General features: G+C 56.8%; 1 protein-coding gene across 2 annotated transcripts in view; it reads right to left on the bottom strand.

The window, feature by feature from the left end:
• The window catches only part of KCNIP3 (potassium voltage-gated channel interacting protein 3), an 84860-nt gene extending 67594 nt beyond the window's left edge, over window positions 1-17266 (bottom strand). Inside the window, exons 1-2 of one of the 2 annotated variants that reach the window (XM_012786879.3) lie at window positions 17184-17266; window positions 4467-4632 (exon numbers count right to left, since the gene is read on the bottom strand). In XM_012786879.3, coding sequence (XP_012642333.2) covers window positions 4467-4626 — 160 coding nt within the window. In that variant the 5' untranslated portion in view covers window positions 4627-4632; window positions 17184-17266. Of the gene's footprint in view, window positions 1-4466; window positions 4633-16888; window positions 17035-17183 lie in introns of those variants that run through there. The other variant, XM_012786878.3, reaches the window with a different exon arrangement.
• Window positions 17267-20751: the final 3485 nt, after the last annotated feature.

The following is a 20751-nucleotide window of genomic DNA, read 5'->3' as shown; positions in this document are numbered from 1 at the left end:
CCTGCCCAAATTCCCGACCCACAGAGTTGAGAGCAAACAAGATCATTGTTATTTTAAGACACCACATATTGGAGTATTTTGTTAGGTAACAAAAGGTAACCAAAGCAACCCTCCCTCAACCTGGGTACTGCATGAATTCAGGGATTGTTGGAAGAGAAATCATCTCGAAGCTTGCCTTTCTTTGCTGTCGTGACATAAAGGCCAAGTATTTCTACACTGTATTATTACGTGTGATGAAAAATGGATTCTTTTTGATAATTGCAAGCGTTTCGCACACTGGTTGGATAAAGATGAAATGCTGAAACACACTCCAAAATCAAATATTCATCACAAAAAGCTAATGGTGTCTGTTTGGTGGTCCAGTGCTGGTATTATCCACTTCGTGAAACCTGGTCAATCGATTACAGAGGATGTCTACTACAACAAATCGGATGAAATGATGAGGATACTTGTGATTAAGCAGCCGAGATTGGTCAACAGAGACAGGCCAATCCTCTTGCAAGACAACACTCAACCACATGTTGAAAAACAACACTGCTCAACCTATAGAGGCTGGACTTGGAAACTTTCTTGTCATCCACCGTAATCACCAGACCTTGTACCAACTGATTACCACTTCTTCCAGGCTTTGGACCACTTCTTGCAAGGAAAAATATTCAGTTCTCAACAAGCTGTGGAAAATGCTTTTGGCGATTTCATTGCCACTCGCTCTCCAGGCTTCTTTGCTGCTGGCTTAAACAAGCTACCACTATGATGGCAAAACTGTGTCAAAGGCACATACTTTGATTAATTGTACTGCTTCTTGTATGAGATACAATGAACTAAGCTTTTGATTCAAAATTGGACATTTCATATTTAATGACCCAAAATATTAGAGACAAAGTTAATTCAGCTTTTTGTCCCCGTACCTTTCTGCTAGGGCTTCCTGTCAGGAGCCCTGGTGTGGTGACTTTATGATTTCACATGGGTTGTGATGGATGCCAGGGAGGAGTGAGCATCTCCCGGAGATGGCTGTGGTGGCCAGAGGATGTGGGTCTCCTCTTTGGGGGAGGGGTGGCAGTATGTCCTTTTGCCTGAGGAATGGCTGTGCTGTGTCACACAGAAGCATGTGGCTATTGCTCCAGTGCTCCTGCAGGAATAGCCCAGGATGTGAGGCATTTCCCATGGTGGCAGGTAGGACCCTGGCTTTGTCTCGTCCAGGCCTCGTCCTCTGGACTTCCCTAGGCTTGGAGCAGATGTCTCTCTGCTTAACCCAGCCTGGATTGAGTTGTCTGCAGCCAAGATGCCAGGCCATTTTGTGGGTGCTATTATTAATATTATTCCAGTCCGACAGTTGAAGAAACCCAAGTCCCACAACCCCTGTAGGGAGCCAGACTTGAGAAGCAGGCCTGTCGTGTTGTGGCATCAGCCACACCCCTGGAGAGGTGTCCTGCCGGGAGGGACTTTAGATGCTGGGGGAGACATGCTGGGCAGGTCAGAGTCTCAGTTCTGGGTCCATGAGGAGGGGTCCCCTGAGACTCTAGACTGAGGATGGAGTGTTTCTCCTGGGTGGGGAGTGACCATGCCACTTGCCCTGCACTCCCCACCTCCTGGGCCCACCCATTTTAGGGGCCAGCCCAGCCACCCACCTCCTGACTCCCTCTTGGGCCTTCACAGCCCAGGAGTGGGCACCCAGGGCACAGCCACAGCTGGTCCTGGACCCCTGAGCACCCCCCCCCCTTGCTGAGGTTCCATGTTGCCCAAGCCTCAGGGACAACACGCTGGGCTGTGACTTCCGTTCCCAGCCGTCTCTCTGGCCTCACTCCTACTGAATGGAAAAACCCCAGGGACAAGGGCACAGTGTCTGGGCCGGCTGACTCCCACGGGCTCCCGAGGACTCAGGACTCTGCGCTGGGCCTTGCGGGGCACGCAAGGGGACTGCGCTGAATGGCGCCCATTGTTCTCTGTGCCTGGAGCCTCGCCGGCGCCCAAGGAGCCGAGGCAACACATCGGTGCACAGGGTAGCATTTCACACGCGCACAAAGCCCTCAGTGTGGCCACACCAGGCGGATCTTCCTAGAGGGACACGCACGGAACGTGTTTGGACTGAGGAGAGGAGGCCCAGGAGCTGCGCCCAAGGGGGACGAAGGGCCTGCCAGCGTCTGGCTCCTCAGTCTGTGAGGTCCCCGCTGCTCCTCCCGCAGCTCCCACGGAAGACACACATCAGGGTGGGTGCCCTGCCCGGAGCTTGTGGAGGGAGCTCCAGGTCCGAGCCCTCCCCCACGCCACCCCAGCCCTTGTGCCACCGGCTGAGTCGCATGACCTCCCTGTGCTTCAGCGGACTCCTCGGTCAAACAGGGCGATGAGAGCCGCTCTGCCTACCTCACATGATCCAATAGGGCCTCAGTTCTGTCCTTCACACTTGCTCTCAGCGCCCAGCACGGGGGCTGGCAAACACGTCCACCTGGGGGAGCGCTCCCCTCGACGGTGCCCCGGCCCTGCCCTGGCCCCTTCTGCTGTGTGCCTTTGACAGGTCGTTCAGCAAACGTGTCCTGACAGTTGGGTGTAGCAGCCAAATGCAAAAAGGCCCTGAGCTGGGGTGGGGCCCGGGGGTGTGGTCCCCTCGGCCTGTCTCCTTGTGACCTTGAACATGCCATGCCTGCTTCCTGGCTGGCTTTTCTCCCTGTCACTGCCACTCAGCATGGCTACTGCTGTCACCTTGGCAAGGGGCGTACAGCATCCCCAGCCCCATCCCAAGCCACCTCTGCCTGCCAGAGAGACGTGGCAGTGCGGGGAGGTACAGCCAAGCAGCTGCGGGATCTAGGGGACGAAAAGGAGGGTTCTGCTGCAGCAACACCTCCAATACTTGCTGCCACCAAGAAAACCCTGGAGGACTGGAGCCAGGAAGGAATCTGACCCTTGGGCAACGTGAAGCTGTGCCAGTCAGAGTGGACCTGAGTCCCTTGGGCACCTGTGGCAGCCACACCAGAGCCCCACGGCTCAGCTCTGCTCTCGGTTCCCACCCTGATAGAGAAGGGACATTTTTTTTATCCCAATGCCGAACAAACAGCAATGTGAAGATGCCTCCTTCCCAGCTGAACTATTTGCATGAGCTTTTAGTGACCTCATCATGTTTCTACCACCTGAAAAACCTAACACCCCCTGAGAAGTTGGAGGTGCACGTGGACCTCACACAGGTATTCACAAGTGCTGGTGCTTCTGTGGGAAAGGGTCAAGGACAAATGCCAGCCAAGGGTGACCGAGCTCCACGGATGGTTTCCATGGGGAAGTGGAGGTGACAGAGGTGGAAGGGAGGATGCAGGAGTTGTACTGGGAACGCCCTGGAGTGGGTTTGCTGGGGAAGGATCCAGCCTGGTGTGTAGCAGCCCTGTCCCCTCTAGCACATGCATGGACAGCTGGGGGCGGCCACCAGCCACTGTGTCTACTGTCTGCCCTGGGCCCCTCAGGCCATCCCCTCCGTGCACGACACCCATCCAGCCTGGGAGGCTGGCACCCTGATTGTGCCCCTTCTCCAGGTGAGAGGACTGAGGCTCCTTGGAAATAACACAGCTAGAGAGTGTCCCAGACAACAAGCAAGACCCAGCTCCCTGCAGCCAAGGAGGAAGGCTCTCATAAACGCCCTATGTGTGATCCCATGCGTGTGCGACCCTGTGCATGTGTGTGCCTGCATGTGGTGAGTGTTCCTGTGAGCACATAAGTGTGCATGGTGTGTGCAAGCATGTGTGGCATGTGTACACAGATGTGCATACTGCATGTGCATGGTGGGTGCGTGTGCAAGTTTGTGTGTGGTGGATGCACAGGTGTGAGTGTGAGATGTGTGCACAAGTGTGTACAAGGTCATGAGTGCTACATGAGGCTACCTCGGTCTCTCCTGCTCTGTTGTACTCAGCTAACGCCAGACATCACCAACAGCAAGCACAGGGTGGCCATTTCTGCTGGTTCCCCCACAAACACCCCAGATGCAGCCTGGTGGGAAGATCCAGCACCAGCCCTGGGGTGCCCGGGGCAACCGCCAGGAGGGGTTGGGGGCAGAGACTCCTTATCTCCCATCTTCAAAGTGCCCTGTGGGTGGGTGTGGGTTGCCTTCTTATAGACGGTGAGTGAGATGCCCAAGGTTACCCAGCAGGTGAGTTGCAGCCGGGGTGGAGCCTGCTCTGTCAGACTCTGCAGCCTGGCTCTGTCCTCCCAGCCACCCAGCTGGAAAGCCCCAGTATAGTCCCAACCCTCTGTCGCTGCCCTCTACAGGTCCTGCCTGGAGCCAGTGCCCTGCGTGGAGCAGGCACTCTGCGAAAGGGGAAGGATATAAATGAATGGAAACACCTCCCAACAGAGGCACAGGCGATGTGGCCCAGGCTGGGGTGCCAGGGTGGCCTCCGAGCCCTCAGAAAGGGCAGAGCTCAGAACAGATTCCCCACCCTCACCCCCACCCTCACCCCCACCCTCACCCCAGCGCACCCCAGCCCTACCTGAGCCCTGCGGGGCTGTGCTGGACAGGATCCACTTGACCAGGCAGCATCTCATCAGGGCCTGGCGGGTGAGCCGTGGCCTCTGCCATTTGACGTCCTCCTTCTTGCTAAGCGGTGTGTGCCCAGGGTCCCCCAGGAGGCTGCCGTCCGATGCCTTCATCCCTTCCTGCAGCAGGAACAGGCAGAGCAGCCCTGAGACCTTGCTCACGGAGGGGACTTCTATCATCCCCAGGCCGCCCTGCTATCTGGGGGAGGCCAGCCTTCACCCAACCCAGGGGCTTGCCAGGCCAGGAGCCCATTCCCCCAGCACCCGCCCATTGCCCTGCACTGGCCATCCATGCCAGGCCTCTATGGCTCTCCACTCTGAGCCCTGCCCTTGGCCCATGATGGGCCCCTGTGAAGACTCCAGAGAGGGGGTGTCAGCAGTGAGCCCAGACTTGCTCGCCGAACCCCCGCCCTGGCTGGCTGGTCCCTTAGAGACCACTGTCCAGATCCCTCACTTGACTGAGGCCCAGAGAGGGGAGCAGGTCTGCACAGGGTCACACAGTGAAGCTGGCTCCCTCAATCTCCTCCAGGGCCCTTTGCTGCCTCGGGTTTCACCTTGAGGCAGGCTGAGAATGAATGAAACACTGGGGGACCCCTCTAGGGGTGGCACATTGAGGGGACCCAGCACCTAGGCTGTGCAATGAACTGAAGAAACAGCTCAAGCTACTGACTGGGGTTGTCCTGGAGGGAGCCATGGTGGATTATTGAGAGATGATGGTTCATGCCTGTAATCCCAGCACTTTGGGAGGCTGAGGCAGGAGGCTCGCTTGAGCCCAGGAATTGGAGGCTGCAGTGAGAGCTATGATCACATCACTGCACTACAGCCTGGCCAGCAGAGTAAAAACTTATCTCAGAAAAAAGAAAGAAAAAGAAAAAAGACAGTGAGATGTGAACTTGCCCCCAGAGCAGCAAGATATGTTTTCTTACTACATATTTTGAGCCCTCAATCCTGGCTCCCAAACTGCCCACCTCCCTCAGCCCCCATGCTAGCAGCAGAGTGGCCAGTGAAACTCAGGGAAGGGTGGATCCCTTGGGCATCTGACAGGTCTGGCTGCTGCCTTGGGGCAGTGGGAGCACAGGTGAGGCTTAGCAATTGGCTCATGGCCCACCGGTGGCCCTCACGCTCATTCTGTCTGTGACGTGTGGCCTGCACCTGGCATGGACCCCGGCTCTGAGAGGTTGGGTTGTTTGGCTGGCAAAGGGGCTACTGGGGTGGTGGAGTAGCAATGTCCTTCCAGGGTCATGGAGTCCCATGTGTGCTACCTTTGCACAGTCCTGAAAAGTATTTGGTTGTTCAAAGTGACACAGACAGAAGTGTCATTGGTGGATTCTGCAGACGTGGACCCCAAGGCAGCCCCTGTACTAGCCTGGCTCTCAGGTGCAAGGGCCGGAGACCGACCCAGGCTGATTCTAACCAGAAGATTTGGCAGCAGGGGCCCAGGCCAGCCACAGCCTCCCACAAAGGACAGGGAGCCAGGCCTAGAAGATAGACCAGATCAAATGGCAGGGCCAGGCAGCCAGACCTCAGCCACATCAGCCGTGACAGAGGCCAGTGAGGGCACATTTGCTGCTGCTGAAAACACTGGCCCCTATCCCAGGTCTCAGGGCTGGGGACCCGCACTGGTCTCCTGCAACCTGCAGGCTCCAGTTAGAGGGAGATGCCTCTGGGGGCTTCACTGGCTCATGGCCCCGGGGGGCCTGTCCACAGCTTGGCAGGGCAGTGGGTCTCCTGGGCAGCTTTTGGTGAAGTGGCTGCCTAGGCAGGGTGATGTCCAAACCCCTTCTGCTGGCTTTCAGGCCTTCCCTAGCCGAGTCCCAGCTGCCAATCCCCTGGATGGCAGATGTCACCCCTACCTGCCCCCCATACCCTTGGCAACAACCCCCACAGCCTCCCCTTCTCCATGGCTCACCTGGCAGTGAGGGGGTCAGTGGTGCCAGAGCTGTAGCAAGCAGGGACACTGGCCGTCCCAATGGGGCAGAAAGAGGGGGACAGCGGGGGGTGGGCAGGGAGGCCTGGGATGCCGATAGAGTTCCCCTACATGCACACATTATGCACACATGCTCATGCGCACACGTGTGCACATACGCATACACATACATGCACACTCACACACACATATGTCCTGCCCAGGCTGGGTAACAAAGGATCTTTTTCTATTATTAAAAATCTTATTCGGGAGAGAAATGGCCTCAATGAATGAAGTCTTTATTTCAGTCAAGGAGGGGAGTGGGGGAGAGATGGGCAGCTGCTGCGGGTGCTTCATTATTTCACGAATTCTCTGCTGACAGCTCTGCATGTGGGGCGAGCAGAGAACACCGGGAGAAGCTGAGGTGGGCCCCACTATGATTGGGAGCCCCCCATCACCACCCACCTCAGGACAGTGCCAGTTAGTCCTGGGGATTCTGTCTCACAGCCCTGGGCCTGGGCTGCTGTGGGAGAGACCCCATGGGTGTCCCTGGGTTCCGTCTAACAGTGGCCCTGTCCTCCTGGTGCAGGCTGAGAGCCCCCATGCTGCATGTCTATTTAAGCCCTAAGTCATGGCATTGCCATGACAACCCCATGAGGCTGCCAACACCACCCCCATTTTACAGATGAGGAAACTAAGGCTCTGAGAAGTCTTGGGGCTGCCAGGACCACACTCTACATGTGGCATTCTGATGCCTCATCTCAGGTGGTCTTGGCCACAGTCTTCGCCTCTGAGGCCGTTCCTCGTGCCTGGTCCCTGGAGAGAGTTCAGAAGTTAGGAGTGTGTTTCCCAAGCCCCCAGCTGCATGGGCAGGCTCCCAAGAGCACCTATTTAGAAAGGTCGTGATGCCCTCCCGGGCTAAGGAGCCCCAACGTGTCTTTTCCCTGGTGGAAAGTCAGAGTGGGGTGGTGGTGGGAACCCTGGGCCAGGTCTCTCATCTGGCTGATGGGCCAGGAGCCTGTCTGGGGTTTGGGGGGGCCTACTGGGGGTAGGGGAGGGGGCCCGGCAGCCGAGCTCGGGCAGGGTGGCACAGCCACCCCCAGAGCTGAGGGCTGTGGACTGGGTCCATCACACTGTGGGGGAGGGAAGAGTGACCGCTGGGTCATCCTCATGAATATTTGACACTTGTCTGTCTGGAAGAGGGTCTGACTGAGCTGTCAGGGAATGTTAAATAGCCACTCCGGGCACCCTTCTCCTGACTCGGAGGCTCTTGGACAGGAAGGGAGGGAGCCCTGAGAGGCGGCCCCCTTGGCCCTCACTCCGCAGTGCCTCTTGGCCGGAGTTGAGTGGGCCAGGAGGGCGGGGTCCTGATGAGCCTGGAACAGGAACCAAATGCCCTTCCGCCCCTGCTGGGAGCCCCTGTGCCTCGTCTCATCTGCCAGCCCAGGCTGTCTGCCCCTCACACCGGCCTCGCTTGCTCCCACATGGCTGCCCTGGCCCCTGCTGCTCCTCGCTGCCCCTGCGCCCAGCACTGCTGCCCCTTGACACTCAAGGCTCCTTGGGTGTCAGGCCCCAGGGCCGCCCTCCCTGTGCATCTTCATCTCGGCACTTCCCAGCACCTCCTCACAGCACCCATCCCTTTCCAACCGATCCTATTATTTTGTTTTCTGATACATCTTCCCCCTCCTCCCCCCAGCATGCCAGCTCTGTGAGAGCTGGCCCTGGCCCGCAGGTAAACTGCTCCTCCCCATCACAGAGCCCGACACCTGAGAGTCGCCACTCTCAAACTGCTAAAATAAAAAATAGTGACAACACCAAATGCTGGGGAGCATGTGGGGAAACTCCTACACTGCTGGTGGAAAAGGAAAATGCTTCAGCTGCTCTGGAGAACAGTCTGGCAGCTTCTTATAAAACTAAACATGCAACTGCCATGCAACCCAGCAATTGCACTCTTGGGCATTCATCCTAGATAAATGAAAATTTATGTTCAAACAAAACTGTACACAGATGCTCATACCGGCTTTATTTTTAATAGCCTCAAACTGGAAACATCCCAGATGTCCTTCAATGGGTGAATGATTAAACAAACTCTGGTATATCCCTACTATGGGATTCTAAACAAGGAAAAGAAACAAACTATGGGCACACACAACAACCTGGATGAATTATGAGATTTATGCTGGATGAAAAAAAAAAAGCCAATCTCCAAAGTCACACACTATATGATTCTATTTATATAACATTTGGAAATGACAGAGTTTTAGGACTAGAGACCAGATTAGAGAGGCAGGGCTGTTCTGCACCTCGACTGTGCTGGTAGATACATGTGCCAACATATATTATAAAATTGAATAGCACTAAACACACACACACACACACACACACACACACACAGATGAGTGCAGGTAAAACTGGGGAAATCTGAAGAAGATTGGTGGATTGCATCACTGCATCCCAGTTGTGACATTGCACAGTAGTTTTATAAGAAGCTACCATTGGGGAAACTGAGTAAAGGTACATGGGATCCCTCTGTGTTAGTTCTTACAACTGTAAATAAATCTACAACGGGCTCAGTAAAAATTTTAATCCAAAATACTCTCACACACGCAAAGAAGTATTAAAAATACAGACACACAAGGCCCTCAATCACACATGATCGGGCTAAAGTGCCCAATGCTGACCATAATTCACCCGAGAATTTCTCTCCTGCTGCTCCTGCTTCATGCTGGCCTTATTTTAATGGGTGACAGCACCATCATCATCCATGGGCCTCAGGGGATGGCCAGGGTTGAGTGGCAGAGACCAATGAAGCCAGAAGATCTGGGCCCTGGGGTCACACAGCGGCCTGGGTGGCACACCTGGCAGTGTGGGCATTTGGGGCCCTGTCCCAGAAATAGCCGTGGGTGGGTCCTGGAAACTACAGCCTCCTCTGAGGCTCCTGGGGTTCCCCCAAGGCCAGAGGCTGCTGGTGGGCTGGGCCATTCACTGCCAGTGACATGGGGGCCGAGAGGTGCAGCTCCTGCCAGGCCAGGTGGCCCAAGGGCAGGTCTCAACTTCCTTCCAAGTCCCTCTGGCCTGTGAGAGTGGGGAGATGGGGAGGGACAGAAAAGGGACATCGGTGATGTACCTGCTGTGTGCAAGTACTGGGTTAGGTGTGGAAAGGTTATCTTATTTAATGCTCACACCAACCTTTGGAAGTTCCCTAGAACCTCAGAATTACCCAAACCACCCAGCCAAAGCCCACGTCTTGTAATAGGTTCCTGCTCACAACTACGGAGCTCGCCAGGGTCTTCGCAGTGCCTGTTCTCCTTTGCTCAACAGCAGCTGTGTCCTGGGGCCTTTGGCCTGAGGTCACTGGCACCAAGAAGCTCCTACACAGTCTGGGAGATCTTTTAGATCCAAAGTGCCCCTCTAAGGCTGGTAACTGTCCTCTTTTACAAAGAGAGGGAGTGGCCTCAGTCAGCCCCTCAGCAGGCAGCGTCTGCTCTGGTTCCACGGCCCTGTTGTGGTTACCTTCCTCTGCTACCAGCTTTCCATTTACAATATGGGTTTAAATGAATTTGTTAAAATTTAAAATGGGAGTTAATGTAAAGAAAACATATGAAACAATAGCACAGCTCATGGCAGACAAGGCAAAACCAGTGACAGCGGGATGCAGAGAGCCCAGGAAGCCTGCTTCCCCGCCGGCTGGGGCTGGGGGTCGTGCCGCTCAGCCAGTCCGACCTCTCCAGGTCCTAGTGACATGACCACTCGCCACATGTGGTGCTGGGGGCTTGACACGTGCCTGGTCCAAACTGGGATCCACGCCATCCACTGCCATCCACGCAAAAACACACTGGGTTTCAAGTCTTTACTTACTAGAATGTAAAATGACTCATTGATAATTTTTATGTTGGTTATACATTGAAATGATAGTACTTTACATAGAGTTTAATAAAATGTTATTAACAATAATTTCACTTTCTTTTTTACCTTCTCATATGTGCTTACTGGAATATTTTAAATGACATCTGTGACCCACATTATGTCTTCATTGGACAGCACTGTTCTAGATGGTTCTCAGACCTGCTCCTCCTGGCAGGCCACACCTGCCCCCAGCTGCTGTCTCCCACCCTAGTGCTAGCTCCGTGTCAGCTGTCTCAGAAAGGTGGCCCAGTGGAGTGTGGAGGACAGGCTGGGGGACAGTGAGGCAGGAGGCCAACTGGAGGCTGAGCGAAAGGCCAGGAGAGGGAAGGAGGGCTGAGCCAGGTGAGGTGGTGGGGTGGGTGATGGGGATACTAGAGTGGGGGGTATTTAGGATCCATTTCAGATGTGGGCAGTGATGGAGGTGTTGGAGTGACTCCTCGGCTACTGAGAAACTGTCCCCACGGAGATGTAGGGAGCAGAACTGTCCCCCTGCCTCCCACCTTCCCCCAGCAGCACCGCCCCTTGAGCGCTCACCACACCATGGAGAGAGGCCGGATCACTTAAAACAAACCCCTGGGACCCGGACCTGGACATTCCACCTTGTGGCTCTCCACCCACAACCGCAGGTCCTCTGAAAGGCCAAGGGGCCCTTGGGGCAGCTGCCCTCCTCACTGCCCCATGAAACAGGACACAGCTTTGTCCTGTAGGGACCCATCTGGCCGAGAAGATGGAGTCAGACCATTAGGGGTGCACCAAGGCGAAACCCTCAAGCAGCTAGTTTAGTGTCCGTGGTTCTTGTCAGCTTGGCTCCAGAGAACCCCCAGAAGGCAACCCAGAGAAGGCTTGGCAGAGGTGGGCACATGGCAGCCTGCCGGGGTGGGGGTGCATGGCTGGAGGCCGGGGGGAGCCCTGGGAAACCCATAGTACCCAGCCGCATTCTCCAGGGGCAATGGTCTGTGCATGAATGCAGATGCAAAATGTTTACACACTTAAGGGATGGGAAACAGCAACGAACAGCTTCAAAAGAGCCACCAGGACCCCCTGGATGCTGGTCCATAGGACACAGGTAGCTGGGGGCAGGAAGAGGAGATTTCAGGGGGGTGGGCATTCTCTCAGGCAGCTGAGCACAGAGGGAAGAGGTCTGCGGCCAGCAGACAGGGACTCGAATCCTGGCCCTCACTCCCTAGCTGGGCAAACCTGGACAAAGCACTGGACTGCTCTGAGCCTCAGTTTCCCAGCTGCCCTCCCAGGGCTGCGGGGAAGGTCATGTGAGGCGATGGAGCAAAGCTTGGCAGGCGAGTACCACTATGCTCCACCCAGCCCAAGCCCAGCAACGTCCCGCAGTCTGCCCGCCCAGGGCCGGGTTATTTGATTCACAGTGGCCTGAGTTGCTCTATTTTTATAAAGCTCCTCAGTAGACTTGAAAATGCAGCTAAGGTTTAGAGTGTTTGTCCTACCAGACAGAAAATTCTGGGCCTTGTGGGGGGGCGCAGAAGTGTCCAGATTCTCAACCCCCTTCCCTCCCAGGAGGGCTGCCCTAAGGCCAGGGCCTGGGCCAGCGGGGGACACGCAGGACTGCTGGGCGTGGGGCTGCATGCCCTGCTCCTCCCCCGTGTGCAGGGCTGCTGCAGCGCTGGGCCCACCCAGCACCCGCGTGTCGTCGCTCGCTCTATTTCCATCACTTGGAACAGATGGCAGGAAGCAGTGGTGGGTGTTGTGTCGTGCGGGCCCCCAGACGGGGAGGCTTTTGGGAGCCTGGATTCTCCACCCACCCCTGGGCACAGACAGATGTGGGCCAGGCAGCTCACCTTGTGAGGGGGCAGCCAAATTGTCTTGAGTCCCTGCAGGTGCATGCACACGCATACACGCACACTCCACATGTGCACCTACACACATACATATGCACACCTGCACACATACCTATGTGCATGTATGCATACACACATACACATACCTGCATGCACACGTACATACACGTACACCTACATACATGCATGTGGGCACACACTCACACACAAACACAGGGCTCTGGGCCTCGCCCCTCTCAGAACACTGGAGCAGGACGGGGAGAACTGGGTTGTCCCAGCCCTGCCTCTGATGGCTGCCACCTTGACCAGGACACAAGCTTCCCCCACCACCCAGCAACGAGGGTGTCACAGTAACATAGGGGTTGACTTGAGCCGCTCACGGCACTGTTTTCTGTTGGGGTGCCTTCCCAGGCTCTACTCAGCAGGCAGAAAATAATGACATTGACATTCCTGCCACTTACGGAGCTTCACCCTGGCCAACCCACAGGCCTGCCTGGGCCTGGCCAATCTAGTTGGTATAGGATCTCATTTGTCTGCGAGGGCAGACATACTTCCTCAGGAAAGTGAGGAGACCATGGCCCAGGGGCTTCAACAACTTGTCTGAGGACACACAGCCAATGCATGAAGGGACTGAGACTGGGCCCAGGTCTGTCTGATGTGGAGCCAAGGCCACTCGCTGACAAAGTACAGCAGTGACACCTCCCCAGGCCACCTTCCTCTCCTGGCCAGGGCCCTTCAATACCAAAGGGTGATGATTAGGGCTCTGTGATAAGCCTGTGGCACTTGTGTGCTTGCGTGGGGCTTGGGGGAGAACTGCGCCATGGTACTCTTTGGTGGCTGAGTCCACAAGGCCTGTGTCCTGTGTCCTCCCAGCCCCTCACTGGTCCACACAGGGCCCCAAGCCCTGGGGGCCTGGCAGAGACTAGGAGTGTATCTCAGGCCCAGACAGGAAGACCCAGAGAGGAGACAGGCCCTGCCCAGAGTCAACAGGCAAAGTCGTGGCTAGAACTTGGTTTTCTGGGGCCGCTGCCCAGACTGCCCATCTTGAGAGAGGATCTTAAAATAGGGCTGGGCACAGGGGCATGTGGTGCTGGCAGCAGGGGGACTGGGATCTGCCCCTCGCCTGCCCTGGAGGTGGGGGAGGGTAGAGGGCAGCGAGCAGAGCAGGAGGTAGGCCAGCGAAGACCAGCAGCGGCTTTGCCCAGATGAGCATGGCTCAGGCACGAGCCGGCCTGCTGCAGAGGCCGGCTGGGCAGGGAGCTGAAGCAGCAGATCAGAGGGGGAGGCTGGGCCAACTGAGGCATAGGACAGGCCCCCTCATGGCTGCCTTCCTGCCTCAGCTCAGCTGCTCCAACTCTGGGACCTGCCGGTCCCCTGGGGTTTCTCCCTGTCACATGGCTGCTCTGTGGCCTTCTAGGCTGATCGCAGCTGACAGATGCACCTGTTCTAGGGGGACATCAGCCAGCTGGGGCTGGGGAGCCGCGGGCAAGGAGCAGCACAGTGACTTGCCCCACCCTGAGCCCTCCCTGTGTTCTGTCCTTTTCCTGCCCTAGGGCTGGGGCCCCAGCTAAGCAAGGTGTGCCAGCTCCTCTCCCCTCTCCTTTCTCTTGGGAGCCAAGAGTGTCTTCTCCCTCTCAGAGGCCACATTTGGTGCCCTGCAGCTGTTCTTGGAAGTCACCAGAGATGCCCAGAGGCGGGCTGGGGGGAGCAGGTGGGCTCTAAGCCCCTGCCCCTGAATCAGCAAAGCAACTCTCCGCGTCTGCAAAGGATTTTGATAAGAGAAAGGAAGCTGAATTTAAAACGTTGAGGTCCTTTTCTTCACAGCTCTGGGTCCACAGCCCCAAAAGGGGGATGGGATAGCAGGCTCAAGGTCACAGGGCTAATGCAGAGGACGTGGCCTGGGTGAGGTCTGGCTTGCATCACTCACTAGGGGGTTCAGAGGGTGCAATGGGCCACATTCAGGAGAGCCAGGCACTGTGGCTGGATGGGGCACCTCCTCAGCTGCCCGATTAAAGGTGTGCCCTTTCCACCTTGTGGTCTTCCCTCATGACCCCCCAGCCGTAGGGACCTGAGCTTTGGAATAAGACAGAGCAGGGTTCAAATCCCAACTACAACACTTTGTAGCTTGCAATCTAGGGCAGGCCTCTGTTTCCTCATCTGTAAAGTGGCAACAGCACCAAGGGCTACTTCATGGGCTGCATGAGGGTGCAGGGAGATAATGCAGGAGACAATGGCCTTGAGCAGGGGGTGGCCACTTCAGGGCTCCTGACCCTCAGCACAGACCTTCTAGCCTCCACCTGGAGAGCAGATGCAGAGCCACCTTCCTCCCCCAGTGCAACCTGGGGCCTCAGTGATTGTCTTTGGAAATGGGGGAGCAAATTCAGGCCCATCTCCCACAAGTGCCTGCAAGAAGGCCGAAGGCCAGGCGTGAGGTTCCTAGTGCATGGCTGGACTGTGAGGAGATCACACCCTGGAGACCCAGGATGGCAGCCATGTCCACCACAGTGGAACCTGCGGTTCTGTCGGCTCCTCTTTCCTAAGAGCCCATAGATTCCAGCTCATGGAGTCCTGAGGCTGTGACTAGCTGGTCCCCCTCTCTGACTCCCAGTGTCTATAGAATGGGAGCAGCAGTGCCTGCCCCCCGGGGATGAGGTGAGGATAAGTGAATGACTTGGGAGTGCAGGGAGAAGGCTCAGGGGACAGACGGTCATGGGGTGTTACTGGGGGCAGACACTGACCACGACAGTGACGAATCAGGCCAGCTCCCGGCCTGTGCTCTGATTGTCCTTGCTGCCACTAGAGAGGAAGGTTATTTTTCACAATCTTCTGCTGACTTTGGTGAGGGACCCAGTGGCAGCTTCCCCTATCCTGCCTGGCCCAGTCCCAGAAGGGACCTGCTCCTGTCTCAGGCCAAGCCAGCCACAGGAAGGCCACTGGCAGGCACAAGGCCATAGAGATCCATTGCACCTAGGAGCAAGTTGTGGGGAGGGTAGAGGACAGTGTGGGGGCACAATGGCCCACGGGAGGGCCAGATACCCTTGCAGGACTTGGGCCACTCACTCCGCCCATCTAGCAGGGGCAGGGGTGGCCAAGCTCCCAGAGTGACTGCTGACAGTCAGGGCCAGCAGAGCAAAAACAAGGGAAGGGGGCTGTCCTCTGCTGGTGGACAGAGTTGGCCATGTGCACATCTGTGTGCAGCCTGACTCTGTAGAGACCCCTGCCTCTGTGGACACGCAGGGTCACCCAACTTGTCTCTGCCTGTCGGCAGGGCGTCAGGGCACATGGGGGTGCATGCACGTGCTCATACTGATCCCTGGGGATGCACATGGCCTGTGCGGCATGTGGCACGTATGTGCAGCGAGCACATATGTGTGAGCCTGGGACAAGGCATGAAGTTTCTCTGCTCTGCCCTGCCTTGCCTGACAGTTGCTAGGGAGATGAGGTGACAGGAGAGAAAGCACCTTTTCAATGAGCCGTGTCACCATGCTCAAAAGGCTTCATGTCATCACCTCTCCCGATCCTCTTGGCACTCCTGGGAGATGAACCAGAAAGGGCAGGGACACCTGGGGTTTGCAGACAGTGTGGCCTGAAGTCAGCCACAAACCTGCTCTGGGCTGCATGTCCTCACTGGTGAAAGAGAGGCAGGAAGCCATCTTTTGTGTGGAGAGAATATGGGATGCCAACCCAATATCCATAGGACCCTTGCTCATAGGACCCTGATTTTGTTTGGATCCTTTTGCTCATCCATCTTTCTCCTTCCTGACATCTGCATGTGCTGGCTGGAGCTCCAGCAGCCATGTTGGACCTTAAGGTAACCTCAAGGATGAGACAGACAGAGCGAGTCCCTGCTGACCAGGGGGGCTCCTGCCAGCCCTCTATTGCTTCCCCCTGGATGACTTCTGCATGAGAGAAATACAGCCAGCCCTTCCCCAACCACTGTCATTTGGGGAGTTCTGTTGTAAGACCTAATCCTGGTGCTTCTTCCTTCTTCCAAAGCAAGACTGTCCCCAGCATGTGAGCACAGGGCATCAGGCCAGACTTTCTGAGGGTTAACTGTCTGCTGGGGGCTGGGGAGAGCCAGTTTATTTTCCTTTCTTCCTCATTTAATTCTTCTTCATCCTTCCCCTGCCCTGCCATTATTTCTTGAACACTTTGCCAGGCATTTTCCTTGTATTCTGTTTCTCCAACCTCCCCCCAGCCCCACTGAAAGAGAACTATTAGCAAGTGTCCCCATTAGGGGTCTCATAGCACTTTTAGAAAAAAGCACTCATTCATTGCCTGAATGATTAATTAAAAGACGCATTCACTGACTGGCCTCCAAGCATAAGCGACCCCCTCCTAGTAGGGACCCCTCCCCCAGCCCTAAGTGCTGTGGAGCCAGGCTCAGGGTCGCTGTCCTGACACCTGCCCTAGTGACCTAACTGAGCAGGAGTAGCCGTGGGCTGACCTGAGAGGAGACAGAAAGGAAAGCACCTTTTCAACAGGCCCTGTCGCATGCTCCTCCTCTGTCCAGCTCCTCTTCCACAAACTCTAAAGCCTCTCCCTTCCAAAAGGGGCCCCAGGACTCGAGCCTCCCAGCTAGGACACCCCAACACTCACTTGCCCAAAAGCGACCTTGTAGGGGCCAACCGGGGATGCAAAAAGGAGTGGAAGTGAAAGAAGGAGGCACGACCGGGCTGGGCTCCGGGTGCAGAGGAGTTCCAGAAGCCCCCGCTCCCCGCCCTGGGGCCAGCCCGCCACAGCCACCCGCGCCTACCTTAGCCTGCTGCATGCTGGGCACGGGAGGAAGGAAACTGTTGCCGGCCTCGCCACCTTGCAGCCCCGGCAGACGGGACTCTGCCCCAGCCGGCTGGCAGCTGCCTCATGTTTGCTTGGACCCACACGTAATTGTCACCGCGGCTTCTCGCCCGCCCCCTGCCCACCCCTCCCTCCCTCCCTGCCTGCCTGCCGGCTTCTACCGCTCCACCCCCTGCCTCCTCTCTCTCTGTCTTTCTCTCTCTCTGTGTCTCCCTCACTCTGTACATGGTCCCTAATCCTGGCCTCTCCCCTACCTCTGTCACCGGTGGCTGCGGGAGTCTGTCTCTTCTTCTAACACTCTCTTTCTGCTCCCCACTCTTCTTGGGCTCAGAGAAAGGTGAGGGCGGGGTGGGGGAGGGAGGGGACTGGGGGGAGGGGAGCTCTTGCCCCAAGGCGGGAGGAGGGGCAGCCAAGGAGCCCAGAGAGCCTCCCCAGACATTTTCTAGAACAAGCCAGCTTCTCCCCTGTCCTGCCCACTCCTCACAGGTGGTGGTGGGACTCTTGTGGTGAGCTCATCCTTTGGGGCCCCAGGACAGCCAGAGCCACTGCCCCACTGCCATAGAGGTGCCAGCTCCTGCGTCTGAAGCATCCTCTCCTCAGGGACCTCAGTGGAGGTGCTGGTCTGCAAGGGCCTTGCAGATGGGGGCTCGCCCCCCAGAGAGAGTGACAGCCACCACCGGGGCAGCAGCAGCAGGGTGACACTCAGGGGTCCTCCTGCCTCTTTCATCCATCCCCCACCCCATTATCTCCCTTTGACACCTCACAAGGCTTTGCAGTATGAGAGTCTTCCCCAGAGCATAAGCTGCTTATACTCCCCAAGTGTCCAAGGTTGGGACAGTGTTCAGGGGGGCTGAGGGACCTCACAGGATCTCCAAGGAGGTGAGAGGTGGAGGAAGGGGATGAGGGCCCCTGGCCTCTCTGGGAGAGAGGGGCTCCTGCAGGCTCCTGGGCATTTGCTCAGCCCCTAGGGAAACCACCCAGGAGCCAGGTGCTGAAACCTTTGCCAAGTTTCCCTTTTTGGCGCCCTGAGGAGCCAGCCTGTGCCAGTGGTTCCCATGGAAACGGAGCCCGGAGCCACCCCCTCTTCCCCTCCTTTGCAGCACGCACCCAGCACTCACATGCCCTTCCCTGCCATCCAATTAGCTTCAACTTTCAGATCCTGGGGGAAGGAAAGAGCCCAGAGCTGCCCCACTGAGGCAAGAAGGACCTTTCCAGAGGGGAGGCAGCAGCCCCGTCTCTGTCTCTGAAGGACTTCAGGACAGGCTGGGCTTCCCTCTGGGCAAGGGGCTCAGCAGAGCCTGGACTCGCAGCCCAGGGCCGCACCCAGGTAGGGAGGGAGGGCAAGCCCCCCGGTGGCTGTCAGCTCAGGGCTGAGCTCCCTAGGAGCCCCTGGGCCTTTCGCCACCCAGGACAGCCCTGCTCCTCTGGCTCTGCACCAGGATCCAAGTGTGTTGAGTCATCACAGTGGCCTTGGGAGGAAAGTGCCATTGTCTCACTCTACAGATGATAGCACTGTGATCCAGGAAAGATAAAGGATTTACCCAGGTCATAGGCTGGAAAGTGATAAAGCCTGTTGCTTTCATCCCGCGGTGAGAACTGTGGCTAAGACCGCACCTGATAGGTTATGTGCCCAGGTTGCATACGTCAGCTTGGAAACCTGCCGATCACACTGCCCGGGACGAGCCTGGTCTTCCTTGTGGCAAGGCCTGAAAGGCAGGACCAGAGAAGCCACCCCTAAACCAGTGCCACTCTCTGGAGAGCCACCCACCCCCTGCTTGGCACACTCTGAGGACATTCCATTACTCAGAGATGTTTTCTCCGGAGTTAACAGGCTTCGACAAAGCAGGCCTTGGACAACTGCCCTGCCTGCTGGGCCCACCAGGCGCTCGGGCCTTGGGAGCCTCCCACTGCAGCTGCCACCCAGCTGGGTGCCCCTCCTAAACACACCACGTGTGCCCTGCCATGATTCTTGTGCCATGCCACACCCCTGCCTCCCTGGGCACCCTCAGGTCCCTCCAGCTGGGTCCCTCCAGGGGGTGTGGGGGACGCCGCATGAGAAAGGACAGGGGACGGGAGGCCAGGACGCTGCCCGTGGCTTCCCTGATGTGGGCATCCACAGACTTTATCCCAGAGAGTCTTGGCGTTTCCCAAGACCCTTTGGCCGTCCATCGGACCATGAAAGGCTAAGGAAGGCTGAGGGAGGACACTGTCTTATCAGCTAGGGACACTCTACTGTGGCGTTCCTCACCTCGGGGGTGGGGTGTTTTGGAGTGGAAAAGGAAGGGATGACTCTAAGCCTGGATGTGGTTGAGTTTCCTTGCATCACAATGTCTGAGGAGGCAGTGGGAGCTGTTTTGGCCAAGTAGGGGCCCTTACTCTCAGCCTATCCAGGGGAGGGCTCAGGCTGCCCCCACCCACAACTCTTGGGGTCCTCTGGACTTTCCTCAATTGCTGTTCATGATCCCTCTACTCCAGGCCCAAGTTCAAACCCCTCCTCCCCAGGCCCCGGCTCTGTGGAGCCTCCTGCCCTGTATCTTCTCCTCAGTCCCAGTGTCATTGTCAACACTCCCACTCTGAAGTCAAGACCACCCCTGGCCCAGCTCAGGCCTGGTGGGGTGGGGGCCTGGGCCTGGGCCGGGCAGCGCATGTGATCAGCCTCCAGCTGAACTCTGAGTGTGGCAGAGGTTAAAGCTATCCCTCTTTCTCTTGTGGCCACCGCCAAGGGCCCTCAGAGTTCGGGTTCCATTGCTGGGAACCTCCCCACAGTACCCTTGACTAGGGTATTTCACGTGGGCCTCAGGAGACCAAGGAGCCCTTGACACCTAGTGGCAGCTCTGCCTTCTCTTGGCTGAGGTGGGTACACTCTCCAGGTGGCCTCTTGGGACTGGGCCTGGGAGACTCCATGATCTGACAGTAGGTCCTCTCCTTAGCTCTGCCATCAAGGCAGCCAGCCTGTCTCTTCCCCTGTAAACTTCACAGGAGGTGAGGCATACGTCCACTGGATTTCTCTAACTGCAGGAGACACCCTGAAGCTCTCTGGGGGCTTTCTCTAAAGCCCATTCCTCTGGCTAGAAGTGAGGGGAGGGCACCTCACCACACTGCTTGGGCTCAACTTACCTTCCCCAAATCCCCTTCCTCTGAACCCAGCATCTGACTCCCTGGTACTCTCAGGGTGGCTGAAGGTTCAGGCCACCTCTTCCTCCATTCTGCATCACTCATGGACAGAGCTCTGGGGCTGGGGTGGGTCATCTCACCCTACACACACGCTGCCTCCCTTCTCCCCTGGTGCCGCGGTACTCGGGCAACATTTCTTAGGTGGATACATGTGACCTGCTCCAGGAGTGGCGCACCCAGCATGCATAAGGAACAGTAGGGCACCACCAAGAAGGGGCTTCATTCCAGAAGCACGTGGTTTGTGGACTAGGTTGGCCACCGGCCTCCTGGCTCAGCCTCTGGCATTCAGGCTTGAACAGACAGGGCACTAGGAGGTCCCTGGCTCTGGGGTATGGGGTGGGGAAGAGGCACATTGTCCACAGCGGCCCAGAGCAGGACCCCAGGCTGATTCTAGAGAATTCAGGATATGGCCTGAATTCCACTATTATCAGTTGGTTCTTTGTATAAGTGTCACCCTTTTTCATCAGCCCACACACATTCTTTCTGCCTTAGTTTTATCAACCATCAAATAGGTAAATAACAATGCCTGCCTCTTAGTTAATTCATGTAAAGTGCTGAGCACACTTCCTGGTTTATGCTCAGAGCTCAGTAAATAAATGTTAACTCCCATGTTTGTCCCTTTAGGTAGCCTGGGCAGGCTCTTGCCCC

Source organism: Microcebus murinus, chromosome 3 (genome assembly GCF_040939455.1).
Source record: "Microcebus murinus isolate Inina chromosome 3, M.murinus_Inina_mat1.0, whole genome shotgun sequence".
Taxonomy (NCBI): Eukaryota; Metazoa; Chordata; class Mammalia; order Primates; family Cheirogaleidae; genus Microcebus; species Microcebus murinus.
This window is presented reverse-complemented; position numbering and strand designations above follow the sequence as displayed.